The sequence below is a fragment of the Heliconius melpomene genome, chromosome 14 (assembly GCF_056956725.1).
Source record: "Heliconius melpomene rosina isolate 202511_hmr_F chromosome 14, ASM5695672v1, whole genome shotgun sequence".
NCBI classification, from domain to species: domain Eukaryota; kingdom Metazoa; phylum Arthropoda; class Insecta; order Lepidoptera; family Nymphalidae; genus Heliconius; species Heliconius melpomene.
The window spans coordinates 5,952,574-5,968,869 of NC_140402.1; the positions used below are offsets into that span (position 1 = coordinate 5,952,574).

The window sequence follows — 16,296 nt, forward strand, 5'->3', positions numbered from 1 at the left end:
CATTAAGCAAACTCACTGTGGGTGACGTTTTCTTAAAACAGCAAACTTTGCAAGCTGTTGCTTAGCAACGCGTAGCGACGATTGTTATTAACATGGCGGAATAAATTCCTTGTCAAGTTAATTATTTTAATATATTGGTATATAACGAAAATATTACAAATATGAGAAAAAAAAGTATCCTATGTTCATCACGGGACCCTCAAGTATCTCTATATGAGTATTTTATCACAATTAAATTAGCGGTTTGGCCCTGATTGCGGAAAAGACAGACAGACAGACAGACAGACAGAGTTACTTTCGAATTTATAATATAGGTATGGATTATTTACGGACTATTTCAAGACCCCTCTAGCCCCAGCCCCTAAGCAACCAGATCAATCCGATGACTTTATCATTTTTCCAAAAAGAGATTTACCGTTATTTTTCTCTACCTCTGAAAGGATCCCATTTTCAAGTTAGTGAGTAGGCATACTGTCTTAACTACATGTAAGACTAATAGTCCTCAAAATTTCACCTTTGCTAAAATGACGTCGGTCTGGCAGCTCTGGGTTCTTGGGCTATAATATTTATACGATACTAACGTCACTCAATTGTTTCGCCTTCCAGGAATCCAGCTACTAATATTTAAACTTTATAGTAGTGTATTAAAGTCCAAATTGACTTTTAAGTAGATATCAATACGAATCTTTTGTACGGGAATATAGAAAAGTCATGTTTTTGGACCTTTTCTGGTAAATTTTAATTTTTTTCTGTCCGTTAGAACCATCCTCGTACTTCAAGGAATATTATAAAAAAGAATTACCGAAATCGGTGCAGCTGCTCTCGAGATTTGCGCTTAGCAACACATTCAGCGATTAATTTTTATAAAAAAGAAGATATTTCGTATATTGTTTTGATATTATAAAATTACTTTTGCCTCGTTCCAGAGTGAGATAATGAAAATATTAAATATTTCATTTCTTCAAGTAGGAATGGAACCCAGAACCTGTCGTGTATACAGTCCGGTGCTTGTGCCACTGCGCCACAACGGGCCTCAAAATTATAAGAATTTAATTTTTTAAATCTGTGGTACACATATATGTTAGCGATTTATGGATTTTATTTTTAAATTTTATTTAATTTGTATATATTTATTAAAAACATTTACTTAAATTTATATCATTTGGAGTTGAACCATTTTAAATAATTATTATGGTATTACGTAAACGTCAAAACAAATGTTTATTACGTAGAATAATTAATTTTAAGACGACTGACGAATTATATGTAATAAAGTTTAGCTGGGTGACTGGGGTTCCACATTGGATCCAATTTTTTTTTATGTCAACAGAAAATGCTCATCACGTTGAATAACTTTTCCTAATTCGTTGTATTGATATCTATTATAGATTAGGCGGGCTGCTAGGGGTTCACATCAGGTATTCGGACTATCAAAATAAATTATAGCTTATATGTTGCCGAAGACTAATAGCTATGCAACAAAAAAAGTTTCATTTTAATCTGTCCAGTAGTTTTTGAGTTAAAGAGTCACAACAGACAGACAGACAAGAATTCCAAAAATCATATTTTTACCTTCTATTAGTTGTATTGAGTCCCCCTGAAGTGTTTTTTTTAGTTTATATTCAATGTACAGATTTTACCCCCTTTACAGTTTTATTATATATATAGATATAGATATAGATAACAATAGCCATAGTATTTTGTTATGTTTAGTATTATAAGTTATTTATGAGAACTTTCATATTTTCTCATACGATGAGATTTTTTTTCTGGTCAGTGCTGAAATTCCAGTAAAATAAAACTGTATAGTTTGATAGACAACACTTATGATACATTTTATTATATAAAATAAAAAATTATCTATTAAAAAATATTTTTCCCAATCGACATACAAAAATGATGGTAAAAAACATGGCAGCAATACGACATTAAATTTTGTTTCCTTGTTAGTATTAAATAAGTGAGTGTACCAAATCCTCAAGCTGTAATCTGTTGATAGAAAGGTTTATATATACACAAATATATCTCTAAGTATATATTTTGGCAGATTTTACCAGGGGTGGAACCATTGTGCGAACCCTCTTACTTCACTTTCTGAAGGGAGTGGGGTAGGTTAATTCAAACGAATCTGAGTTAAAGTTATAAGTTATAGGCGGTTTGTATATATTTTATGAAGTTGGTAAAAATTTTATTTGCTATTTACAGATTTCGCTTTTGAGGATATGAAAATTTTATTTATATTTTAATCTGTCGCTCTGATAACGAGGCGAATCGCGGTATTAAAATGGGGAACGGAAGTATATTTATGAGAATGGTTATAACACTAGGTTCCCAGATTCCCCCTGCAATTCCTCTAGCGATGGAGCTAAGAAATATGGTGTTCATATCAAAAATATATTTTAAATTTAAAAAATAGGTCAAAGTTTATATGCTCTCTATTTGTATCAGGGTAGCAGCGTTGTATCTACAGGATACAAGAGATTCGCCAGTATAGATCAATTTGTATGTGCCTTCTTTGTCTGTAGTGCTCGAGATAGGAATAAAGTAGGTATAGCTAGACTGTATTATACGATAGAAAGCCTCGGCCTCATTTCGTGTTAAATATTTAATCTGGAAACCTGTCAGTTTAATTATTTCATTTAATCTGGAAACTTGTACGTTTAAAAATCCATGTAAAAGATAAATGTCACGTATTTTTACACGAATTACAAAGATGTCACGCTTTATCGCGAAATAAAATCTGCCTACCTGTAGTACAGTAGTAGTATAGGTAGGCAAAGAAAACCTAGTGTTAAGACACTCCATTCTTCATTTTCCGGTGAATTCTGGTTAGATACAATTTATTTTGCTTTTAACCTACTTAGTAGAAGTATTACAAAGTCAAACGATACTGTTGGTATATAACTTAAAACTAAAGGAGCCCCTATTACGTAATCTTTCTAACAAGATAAGATAGATCAAGTAGGTACGTAATATATAAATAACTCAAACTGAAAGTTAGGATGCTAATAGCAATTGTATTAAAGGGTCTACATCCGTTGCAGCAAATGTTCTACGCTAGTTAAATAAATGGACAGGTTGTGGGTTCGATTCCCATTTCTAGAAAATGAAATATTAATATTTTCATTTATTCGCTTTGGTGTCGAATGAACACGCAATGCCTCCAGAATTCGACGAAAAATGGGGGTTCTGTGCGGGGTACAGCGTGACGAATTGTTTTCTTTTATTAAACGGTTTTTATAATAATACTAGCGGCCCGCCCGCGGCTTCGCCTGCGTGAACTACGTTATTATTAATTTCCTACGTCCTATAAGTGACGTCCATGCAAAATTTTAGACTCCTAGCATTTGTAGTAACGAAGTTTCATACAAACTTTCAACCCCAAAAACAACCCCTTAGAAGTTGAATATTACAAATTCCCGTCTTAGCGAGCACCTACGTCCTATAAGTAACTCCTATGCAAAATTTGAGGTTCCTAGCACATGTAGTTTCTGAGATTTCATGATGAGTGACCTTTCGATTTTATATATATAGATTAGTTAAATATAAAATATACCAGTAATTTTAGTATTAAACGAAAACTAATGTAATGGGTAGCGTTAAATTAAAGTAAAAAGTAAAATAAAATAATACTTATAGCAAAATTAAAAAAAGAAAAACCTCTGTATGTAAAAAAAAATTCAACATAATTTCATTGCCTAAAGGCCATATTAAAGAAAATTCATTTTTCTTCCGTTGACGTCGAGATCATCTTAAATATAATTTAATATAATGTTAGAATTTGATGGATATGTTTACTTTTTATTAAGCTTCACACTGTATCCCGCAACCCAATGACTTTATTGTTAAGACACTCTGTTCCTCTTAAGACACTAACACTTTCCATCTTCCGCTGAATTCTAAAGGCATCGCGTATTGAGCGAAGGAACTTAACGCCGCAACGGCTCTATTAACAACAAATTAAAATTATTTAATTAAAAAAAAAATCTTAGAAATCTATACTAATATAATAAAGCGGAAGAGTTTGTTTGTTTGTTTGTTTGTTTGTTTGTTTGTTTGTTTGTTTGTTTGAACGCTAAGATCTCTGGATCTACTGGTCCGATTTTCATTGTTTTTGTTTTGTATGAAAGCTGCATTCTTCAGAAGTGCTATAGGCTATATAACATTACATTACACATATATACTAATATATTTTAAAGTACATTCTAAATTGACATGCAATTTATTCTGCCATGTTAATAACAACCGTCGTTGCTACGCGACCGCTACCGCGACGTTTTGATATTCATCCTTATGAAAATAAATATAATAGTCACTTTTAGCATTTTATCTAGATTGAAATTATAGTTTACTGTATAACATACTAATAAATAATTAAGGAGATGTCACTGATTCCAAATGACCTAGCCACCTAGCGGGCGGCACAGTATGACCGACGCGAACGGGCAGATGACGTTGACGGTTTTATAAATTTTCATACATTTTCGAACTTTATTTGTTGTTTATAATTAATTTAAAATACACTTTGATTCTCTTCTTATTTTATTTGATATTGCCCGCTAAAATTATCCTACTTAATAGAGAGAAATGTTTAGTTATTTCGTAGAGTCGATATCTATGTACGCACGTACGGAAAACTTTAGGTACTTTTTCTAATATTAAGAATACCAATCCTTTAGTTACTTTTAATCCTTTTGTTAGTTCATTTCAATAACTCAGATATTTTTTTCTAATAATGTGTATCTACTTATTATTCTTTTTGATTATTTGAGCTTATATTTTCTTACTAATTTTATTGAGAATTGAAAATAATTTCATGAATATATTTAATAAATATTCTTATAGTTGAAGCAGGCGTAGCCGCGTCCGGGTCCACTAGTACTTAAATAAAATTTAAAACCCCATTCGAGACAGCATGCTAAATCTAAAGATCAGTTCTTATAAAAGATTCTGTTTGTGCGAGATCATTATGCATCACCACGCGCCTATAACTGTGTAACAGTATCTCGTTTCCGCTCGCTCCCCACTCTTTGAATGTCTTATTTATTATTAAAGTTGTGGGTTCGATTCCCATTCGAAGAAATTAAATATTTAATATTAAGAGATGAATTCTTCGCTCTGGTGGTCTGGTGAGTCCAGAATTCGGCAGAAAATGCTGAACGGAGTTTCTTTACAGTAGGTTCCCTCTACGTAGCCTTCTCTGAGCAAAAAATATGAGTTTCCACTGTATTACGGCATTTCTTTTGTTAACAGATGATCACTATGATTTTATGAGAGCGACGCGACCTGTAAAGTCGCTTTGTTTTTCCTCATCGAGATGGAATACGCGCGCTTTGTAGCGTGCGCAGTACTCTTGCTATGTCCTCTCGCGCTCAGCCGGCACGACGACGACTTCGCATTCGACAACAACGAGGAGTTCCAGGTCAGTCCCTCTCATTTCTGAGTAGCGTTTGTTTCGAAATATGCAGAATAGATGATAATATCACCATTGTTATTAAAAACAAATAAAAAATCAAATTTTGCATATAATAAGACGAAATAATGTACTGAATTTCAATTGTCTTTTATACAGTCTCGCTTTATTTCTGCGAAGAGGGCCTTTGAAATGAATTTCTTTTGAATTTCCAGGTTGAATTAACAGCGAACCATTCAGAGATAGCAAAAAATGGCCTAAGAAGGTTATGGGGTGTTCCGGACACATCGGCCTACGTAGGACATCTATTTAGAATGGAAATCCCTAAAGAGGCTTTCTCTGGGGAGGTTTTAGCATATAAGGTACATTCTACATATATTTGATTCGTGTCGCAAATCAAGTTTTGATTCAAGCTTACACAATTGTAGCGTTCGTAGGATACTTCTTGAGAAATTAAAAGTAAATGCACAGTATAAATTGGGAGCTCTGCCGTATTCATTCGGTATTTTAAAAACACATTAAATAAATTATATTCTTAATGAGGTCTTTAATATCTCACGCCTAGATTTGGTAGTTATCAGTTTTTGAGTAATATGACACCTATCAGCTCATCAGCTATCGTAATTTTGTTAAATAAACAAATTTTATAACAATTGTACATTATATAATACTTTCTAGAATTCCATCTCTCATTAAAAGTCATATGTTCTAGGTTAAGAAAGAAGACGGTCGTCACTTACCAAACTGGCTGGCCGTGGACACGAAGCACGGGCTAATAAGCGGTGTACCTCAAAAGCAAGATTTGGGTTCCCATGCCTTCTCTGTGGTCGCACACGGGCGTACACATGGCCTGACCGCTACCGACTCGTTTACTATTGAAGTAAGTTGAATATTTCTTGTTGTAAGTCTTCAAAGTATTTAGTTTTCAGTGCTTATTAGGGCCAGTCGTGGCGGAGAGTTTCTCGCTCAGGTTTCAAGACAAAGCGCAGGGTTGAGTTTCGCCACTCAACACTCATTGCTTCCAGATTTTAGTGGAATAATAGGGAAAAGAGTGTTTTTACACTAGGGTCCCTCTGCCTACCCTGCTGTGAAGCTGATTTAACTATTAGAGATATACTAGGAGTACGAGTAACTGTGTGGTCAACTTATTTTAACTAAATAATTCGCAGCTTGTCAACCTCCAAACGGAATAAGCATTATTTGACCTAATTTGTCTTTTGCTGCTATGATGTTACTATTAAGCCTGGTTTCCATTGCGAAAGAGAAATGACTGGGTAACTGCTAAAGCTTAGGCGGATCGGAGTACTTTCAAATAATCTAGCTTCTAATAATTTAGTGGTACTTTATACTAGAACTGGGCTAGTTCATATCAACTTTTTCTGCTAGTTCGGTTCTTTCTGCCTAAATACATTGTATTAGTATTTGAGCTCGCAAGCTTACTCTTGGGAGCTCAACGTAGTCCTCGATGGGTCCGCTCCGCTCGCGGTGGAAACCGCTTTTTTAACTAAGATATCTATGAAATATTTAAAATTGTACTTGAATGATTTTTTAAAATGTTAATTATAATCGAAAATAAATTAATATATTGTATTTGTAAATAATAAAAAAAGAGGTACGTTTTTTAGTTCTTTTACATATTAGCATATTGAATTTGAATTTAAAAGGACAACGGTTGCATTGGTAACAGGTAAAAAGTGCAGATGAGAAGCCCCAATCTAAATACGGAACGTGTGTGAACAACGAAAATAGACTGGTTTTGGTGATACTCATTGATGGCAACTTCCACAAGATTTCGCCGCGGCAAAGAATACGAGCGCTGATGGAGCTCGCCAGTTTTATGGCATTAGATGGGGTAAGTTCGATTTGAATACATTAAAAAAAATCGGTTAAGTGCGAGTCGGACTCGCCCACTGAGGCGTCTGTACCAATTTCAGGATTTATCATATAAGGTTGGTCCTTGGGAAGTACCCTATGGTTTCGATTATATGACAAATTTCATACAAAATGCAGCAAAATCGATGCAGAAATGCTCGTATCTTTTGATTGCGTTGACTTCAGACCTTTAAGGGCGATAAATGGTCCACAAAGTGTTCCTATAAGGGTTCCGTTTTGGATAACGGAATCCTAATTAATTATATGCACGACGACCTTTCAATTCAAAACGATTAAAACAATAAAATGCAAGGAAAATACCTATTTTAAGATATAAACGTTTATCATGTGGCTTTATAAGCTGGTAGATCGACATTCTTCTAACATAAACTGTATGAAAATATAAGAAATGCTTTAACATTTGACAACTTTCATATCTAATATCTGTATGGTAATCGGTAATTACTTGGAAAAGAAAATATACATATATTGAAATTATGTATGCACATAAATTTTGTACCTGTCAGGAATTGAACCAGGAAATCCAAAAATCTTAACACTATTAGCCACCAAGTTTTAGAATTTTACCTACAACAATGTTATATATTTGGAATAGAATTCTAAACAGTAAATTCCTGGTGTATCGGATTCCAATAACTCATAACTATATTCTATATTTGAATATTTTCAACATTTTATTAAGCTATAAAACACGGACGGGAGTGCGCTTCCTGTTCGACCCACTATCGTGCTTCGGTAGCATGAAAATGAATTTTCTTTTATAAATTTTGAAACGACATCATTAACCAAGGCCGTAGTGGCGCAGGGGCTCAAGGGTGTGACTGTAACACGACAGATGTGGGTTCGATCCCCACTCGAAGGAATTAATTATTATTTCTTAATATCTTCACTTTTGGGCACCAATGCGAAAACCAGCCAGTTAACTTTCGCCACTTTAAATGTAAAGAGCGGAGTGCCTTAACACTAGGTTTCCTCTGCCTATCCTGCTATGTGCAGGATACAGCGTGAAGCTGATTTATTTTCCTTACCTTGTTCTAAATATTACGTGTTTTGTTTTGAAAAGGCAAGTAGTAAAACAGTAGATCATCTATGTAAAGTAAAATACGACAGCTATAAAAGCTTTTTCTCTCCTCATTTTAATGAAAGAGAATGTATTTGCGTTGATTAAACGTGAGTGTATAATTTTAAAAGGATATGGGCGCTCGTGACTAGATTTTTAAAGTAATCTCTCTCTGCCTACAAAGGTTGATGGCATTTGTGACTTTAATGTTAAACTTAGCTTTGATGTTTCAGAATATAATTACAGTTTTAAAAAAGATATATTTTTCATGTGGATGTTATTTATCTTAAATTTAACATTTGGTTTTTAATGACAAAGTTAAAAAATATATATTTTTTGTAATTTCTATAATTTTCTTCTTTTCAAAATAGGTTGTAGCGCACAAGCAAGGGTGCAAGCGTGTGACTGTAAATGCGTTAGGTTGTACGTTCGATTACTACTCGAATAAATTATTTAATATTTTCATGTTTTCGTTCTGGTGTCGAGGCAAAATGCGGCGTTAAGTTTCGCCACTTAACACGCAATGTCTCTAGAATTATGGAAAAATTGGGGAACGTCTTAACACTAGGTTACCTTTGCGTAACATGCTGTGTGTGGTATACAGCGTGAAACTAAAAAAAATATAAACAATCTTGACGGGCTAAGCTGTCAGTAACAGTAAAATGACAAGACACTGTAATATCATTAAGTTTTCTTCAAACATAAATCTTACTTGGTCAACCATTTGTTTGTTTAACGTTCTCAACTCACAAGTCCTACTTGAGAACGTGACTAGAAATGTTATTTATAATATAGATGTTGCCCCGGTTTCGCTGGCCTATCGAGCTCGCCAGTTCTCTAAATATACAGAAAATAGAAAATAAAGTGAGATATCACTCTCTTGCTGTTACACAACAATGTGAGATCAGTAACTATTAAAAAAATTAAGAATATTCATAGAGTTATAACTAGAGTGGCACAAATGTTCTAATAACATTATACATTTTTAAGTATAATATTGTGAATTTATTTGAATTATAAGTTCTACCCGGAACTAATTAAATACGCAACCGCAATGGCCACGACCTTAAGCGAAATGTGAAGAACGCAGTTATTTAACTTAACTTAACTTCCCGTTGTATCCCTAGCAGGGTAGACAGAGAGAACGGAGCGCCAAACGCTACGGTAAATTTTATTTACTTAGATTCAATATTCTTTTTCAGTACCTACTAAGCAAATAAATGGAATAATCTTAAAAATATTTTAACGTTTTTAAAGAGTTACACCTAACCTGAGAAGGAAAAAGATTTTTTCTTTACTCGGAAGTAGAAATAAAATATTAGGCTCAAATACCCGCAGAGAAATCCCGCTACAGTCAATTTTTTATACGTTTTCCAATAAAAATATTTGAGCTTAATATTTTATTTCTTTACTTTAACAACAATTTATAAAGCTAATCACGCAAACTAAAACTTCTAACGTGCCAATTTACCGACTTACCTACTTTTCTCAAAGTACCCAACCAGATGTACCTACTAGCTTGCGTGAGGACTGAGAAGGTCGCATGCCTCCACTCGTTACCTCAGCGAGGTTTCCATACGATCGTCGATATCGAGTTTACTATAAGTGCTCATTATAATTTCTTTTTACATACCTTTAATTAGGTCATGAAATAGAGACTTTGCAAAGCATACAAATTATACTTATGGAACGACGTTCTAATTAATGAAAAATTAATAAACAAACGGTATTGTATCGTGAAAAAATAATTGTATTAGTATTTGAATAATATGTTAAGTTGTTGAGGTTGACGCGAAAGAGTACAACGAGTAACTGTAAACGTGACGGTTGTGGGGTCGATTCTCAGTCGGGGGAACGAATTATTATTTATTAAGTTTTAGACTGAGTGAGACAAACTGTCAATTTTTTTTAAAATATTAACAAAATAATAAATTAAGCTATATTAGCTAAAATTAAATTATATTATGTATATATTTTTTTCAGGACGAATTTTGGATGGAACCCTACAAGGCTGAATCTGCTCAATCTCACACAGTTCTTATGACCGGTGTGGGCACAACGAAACGAAGAAAATCTGAGGCGACTACTGCTATTTATTTAAACGTGAGTATCTACTACTTAGTTGGCCCGAGCAATCAGTAAAAGTAGGGAATTATCAGTAGGCTGTACAAGCGATGGAAGTAGATTTTATTCTCACTTAAAGTGCTCAGATTTAATCATAATTTTATTTCCATAATCTGATCTAATAAGAGAAGACTTGGAGGGAAGGGTAAAACTTGTGGTTGGCATCTGCCACCGAACATGACATATCCCTAAAATAGATGGACTAATTAATTTCTGACTAAATTTATCACTATTATTAGAAATGGACGTTTATATTAAAATATTCTTGTTAAATTAGGTGGGTTGTGGTGAAAAGCTCTGGTCGCGACACAAGGTCCTAGTAGCAGGTTTAAGGGAACAGTCTCGTGACGGCACACTTCACCAAGTACTACGTCTTCCAGTACTTGGCTGGCGGTTGGTTGGCATAAAGCCTTTGCCACGACTTAAAAGACAGGTAAATAGTCTAAGATGACGTAAACTATACCCTATTACCTTAAGAATTTTAAACGTACAATAATTAAATAACATTTGAAATTCTTATAAAAAAACATTAGTATGCAAATTACTAAATTTTCATAGCTTTTATTTACACTCTTCTACAGAGTGTCAACAACTTTTAGTAATTATTTACATAGCAAATATAGATTATGTAAGAACCTTTGAGGTCAGTGAGGTAGTGGCTCAGGTACACAAGCGTACTTATGTAATTGCGACAGATATATTCCTCCTCTTTCCTTACTTTTCATTTCCTCTGGAAATGACACAAAGCGCGACATTGAGTTTCGGCACTCAACAACAGCTAAAAAAAAGAACCTTTAAACATTTTACATTTGTTACAAGTATTAAAAGTATATTTGTTCGGGATTTTTTTATACTATATCCTGTTACATTTTCTAGTCTTTTATAATCACAATAAATTTTAATAGTAAAATTAGAAATATTTGTCTATTTTTTTAATATTAAATTAAAATATATTTTTTTTTTTACAATATTTCAGTCACCTCTCGACGAAGGGTCCGGCGTGTACGACATGTACGACGAAGAGAACGACGATCAATACAGTGGCTACGACGAGGACGATGAAGAAGACGACTACACTAACATAGACGTTGCGCCAGATATCGTAAGTAATCAGTTTATCGGGCTTATATATATTTATTAATACATATAATAAGAAACATAAGGTTGACGAGTTATGACCACCCTGAAGCTAGCTGTAGATATCCGATTTAAGTTTTGTTAATTAAGGCCAATGCGCGAAAGTCTAAATTCAGGACGGCTACAACTCGTCTATTGCACTTTACGTAAATAAGGTGTTGCCCTTCTAATAATCTAATCATATAACGCAAGTATTTGGTGTTGCATATAGGAATGAAATAGCTCTAACAAAAATATTAAATTTAATGTTCGATTCTAACTTTAAAAAAATAAACAAAGACAAATTATTACAATTAAATTTTATGTACAAAAAACATTTACTAACCTAAACAGAAATTGCTTACAATGTAAATAAAGATGGCGTTAAATGTCACTTTGCGCTCGGCTATACTGTGTCTTAATCAATATAATGTCTGTGTCGATTGAGTATTAACAAAAAAAATGGTACTAAATAAAAAATCATTCATTTCTTCATTATGTACCAATCATATATTGCATGAACATTATTATAATCTCGCAAAGTAAAAAGACCAAATTATATTTTTAATCTGTTAATTTAATTGTTAGAATCTTATTCAAATATTGTGCGAAAATATTTAATATAAATCTTTGCCAGGTTATAAAAAATCTCCTATAGTCATTATTAATACATGTCATGCATAGTCTTTAGTTAAATGTTTCGAAAGGTCTTATCATTTTGCATCCATTTATTCATTGGAATATTATGCTTATTTAACATTGTTCCTTTGTCATCGATGAAACATTCAACCATTTTTCCAATGAATAAACTATCTGAAATAATTTCAGTTTTACTAACACTATATAATTTAGAATTTTCTATTAACAGTTTCTGATCTACTATGAGGTCCCGAAATTATAATAAATTAAATTAATGAATGAATTACAACTTAATAAATTATAATTAAATATCATATATATTATATTAAAAGCAGTTTTGTACCTGTATGTTAAATTCTAGTAGTTATAAATGTTAATAATATTGTATGTGGAATGGAAATCTTGCACTCAAAACACTGCAAATGTAGACCAAACTCCCCGGGACCACTGCATGGAATGCTAAACATAATACCTAACTATCAATTAACTTAATAACTTAACATAAAATAATAAAATTTAATGTCTATTAAAAAAACTATAAAATAATAAAATTCATATTCCTAAAATGTCCACAACAATTAAAAAAAAATTAAAAATATATTTCATAAGTCAAATATAGATTTAACTTTGAATGTTAACACATATACATCTTTTATTTTACATACGCTACAAATTCATTATCATCATGTCTTGGGCGTTATTCTCAGTTAATTTCATGAACAATTCTCACTTTTATCATTACATTAAACTATTATTAGGATACATTTCAGTGTAGATTTTGTTTTGTGGTTATTTAAAATATAAAGAAAATAATTGTAATTATTATTTTAAATGTTTTCATATTAATATAATGAATAACCACACACCATTACTACAATCTATTATTACATAGAGAATCACTAAACAAAATCCTTCCCTAAAACACTTAATTTAATAAAAACATAGTCTTAAAATTGTTATATTAGTAATGTTACATAAAACATAATGATGTATTTTATACAAGTAACATTGCTATTATACAAGTGGGTGGCAGTACTAACGTAGTGTGTACCGCGCGGCGGCAGGTGGGAGTCCCCAACCCCCCGCACCCTCACCGCCACCACCACGGCCAGCACCCCGCGCCACACACCACCACCGACACGTTTCAGACCGAGACCCCCGACGCGACGACGACGACCCCGCCCCTTCAAACCCCCACCCCTGAATCACCAACCCCAACCCCAGAAACCCCGACACAGACCCCCGAACCCCCAAACCCTTCGCAAGCCGCCCCGCTCCGAGAGGAGTCGTCGGAAACCCCCGACTCGACCACTAATATGTATACAACGGAGGTTTGTCCCAATCTCCATCGCATGATTCGTGATTTGTCTTGTATTGTCGTGTGATTGTGTGGTGGTATTTTTGGTTTGTTTATTCTTGTCTGACTTCTGACCATATTGCACGTCAGCCGCTGGAAGACCTTGTCCCGTTTACAGGGATGACATTACCATACTGTTGTAGCCTGAAGTTTATCGCTCGAGTATTTAAGTTAATTAATTTCTAATATATTAACGCTATAAATACTAACTTTTTAATATATTTTATTTAGAATTTTCAGTTCTTTTGGTCCATTGCAGTTACCTTGGAATGTTTTATTTGTTTACTCATTTTTGATATCACATGGGTATATAGTTGCATTTTGATAGTATACTTATTACCTTGCATACGCCATAGTAGTATAAAGTTTTGCATTTAGTCTTAGTTTAGTTTTTTAGTAGAATTTTTTTAAATTAAATAAAAAAATATATATTTTTTATATTACTTTTATTTAATGTTGTTTCATTCTGTACAGAATCAGAATTCAGTGAAAATCACTCCATACTCAGAATCGGCTTCGGAGTCTACTAACATTAACGTCACCAAGGAAGCTGTGGAACGCAATTTCCACCATGTCCCTGTAGTAATAGTACCTGAAGAAATAACCACATCTACAGAACCAGAATTGGTATGTCTATATTCATTATTAATGAAGTATTTTTTTAATATCACATTCTGAATCTAACTCACATTTTGTAGAGGTTTATTAAACACTAATTTTATCTCGTGTGGGAGTGGATTTTCTTAACAAGGGTTAGAATAGACAAGGAATTTCATATCACATTGTAATTTAATTTGTACATACATAAACTAATCTTAAAGATGTAATGGCAGCTATTATTTTATATATAGATACACTATTTTAATTTTTTTAATTTGAAAATACAAATTAAGTTCAAGTTCATTATAAGAAAATAAAAAAGTTGCCACTATATCTGAATTCCATCACGTTGTGAGCGTCCGCATGGCACTTTCAGCAAACTGTTATTATACGCGAGTCCAACGAGCTACCCGTGTCATCGGAACTACCAACAACACAATCCGTAACTGAAGAAACCTTAACCACTCCGATGACAACATCAAGTACAACAACAACGACTTCAACAACAACATCAACGACAACGTCGACGACAACGGAAATGACGTCCACGTCAACGACAACGGAAACGACATCCACGTCAACGACAACGCCCGTACCCGTTACTATTGTAACCGTACCAGTGACTACGCCAACAACAGTACCAACGGAAATTACTACTGAGGAAGTAACTAAACAGGTCTGTCGACATACGTTTTTGTGCATGCTTCGAGATTTTTCATGGACGCCGTTGATTTTTTTTTTGTTTAGTCATTATGTATTATATGTATTTATATTATATAGTTTTAAATTAATATTTTGTAAATATCGTCATTTATATAATACTTGCTCGAGTTACATGTCATTTGTTGAAATTAGTTTGGATTGGAATTCATTATGTGGTATATATTAATGTGGGAGGGATAATTCAAAATTTATTATTGTCTTGTTCATGCTATTTAATTTTTAAGATAAATATTATGTTATAATTTAAATTATATTTAATATATATTTTTGAATCTACACGTTTGGCTTTATTATCACTTGGAACAAATGCAAGCAATGCGTAGCTGCAAACGCTAAAAGCTAAACTAACGAATAATTATATAAAATATATTAAAAATAAAATTTGTACAATGTTTTCGCAAAAAAATAAATAAATAAATTTAATCTTCTAGGAAACAATGACATCAACGGACCGAACTAGCACCATAATAGGTAGAACAACGGAAACCGTTCCGTTCCCAATGCCGGCAAATCAACCCCCAACCCTCAAGCATCATATGAAGAAACTAGCTATCACAGCTGGCAAAGCTTTCAGGTATTGTAACACGCATGTAGCATGGAAGAAAAGAGAAATAGAGATCCTAGTCTAAGCCTACACTCTGTCCTATAACTTTCCGCCCGAATTGTCTCCTAAAAACAATAGACACACATACACAGACAGCATATTCAATGTGTCAAATTCAGCCAGAAAGCAGAGAACGCAGTATCCAGGTAGGGGTAGGTAGCTTATTTTTGCCTACCCTGTTATGTCCAGTATACAGTGTGAGGCTAATAAACAATTTCCATATAAATAAAACGTTATTTTAACGATAAGGTCGCCCTTTGTACATTGTATTCTTATACAATGTATTTTCTTTACCCTTTTATTTTGTTTTAATTTTTTGTTTACTTTTTATATTATTTTTGTGCTAATATAAAAAGATTTATTATCATAAAAAATATATTATTTACAGATATATCATCCCTGCCGACTTATTCACTGATCCAGAGGAAGGTAGCAATCTAACTTTCACGATGTACGAAGCTGACAATGTACCCCTCAGCAAGAATTCGTGGATACAATTTATTCCTAATGAAAGAGAAGTATATGGATTGTAAGTTAATGATATTTTTTCTAACTTAGAGCATAAATTTTAATAAATACTGGTTGTGAGTTCGATCCCCATTCGAGGAATGGAAATATTTATTTTAATTTATATTTTTACTTCTTCGCTCTGGTATCGAGGCAAAGCGCGGCGTTGAGTTCCCTCCTCTCAACACGCAATGCCTTCAGAATTCGGCGGAAAATGAGGAACGAAGTGTCTTAAAACGAGGTTCCCTCTGCCTACCCTG

The 16,296-nt window shown here is 33.3% G+C and overlaps 1 protein-coding gene across 7 annotated transcripts in view; it reads left to right on the top strand.

The window, feature by feature from the left end:
• Dg (Dystroglycan) overlaps positions 1 to 16,296 on the top strand; it is an 84,517-nt gene that overhangs the window by 62,322 nt on the left and 5,899 nt on the right. For 4 of the 7 annotated variants that reach the window (XM_085197463.1, XM_085197460.1, XM_085197458.1 and 1 more), the window contains 12 exons: positions 5,254 to 5,422; positions 5,629 to 5,775; positions 6,126 to 6,293; positions 7,101 to 7,265; positions 10,350 to 10,469; positions 10,768 to 10,923; positions 11,467 to 11,592; positions 13,310 to 13,576; positions 14,077 to 14,229; positions 14,579 to 14,878; positions 15,357 to 15,499; positions 15,918 to 16,058. In XM_085197463.1, coding sequence (XP_085053589.1) covers positions 5,318 to 5,422; positions 5,629 to 5,775; positions 6,126 to 6,293; positions 7,101 to 7,265; positions 10,350 to 10,469; positions 10,768 to 10,923; positions 11,467 to 11,592; positions 13,310 to 13,576; positions 14,077 to 14,229; positions 14,579 to 14,878; positions 15,357 to 15,499; positions 15,918 to 16,058 — 1,991 coding nt within the window. In that variant the 5' untranslated portion in view covers positions 5,254 to 5,317. The remainder of the gene's footprint in view (positions 1 to 5,253; positions 5,423 to 5,628; positions 5,776 to 6,125; positions 6,294 to 7,100; positions 7,266 to 10,349; positions 10,470 to 10,767; positions 10,924 to 11,466; positions 11,593 to 13,309; positions 13,577 to 14,076; positions 14,230 to 14,578; positions 14,879 to 15,356; positions 15,500 to 15,917; positions 16,059 to 16,296) is intronic. The other 3 variants (XM_085197461.1, XM_085197464.1, XM_085197462.1) reach the window with 3 other exon arrangements.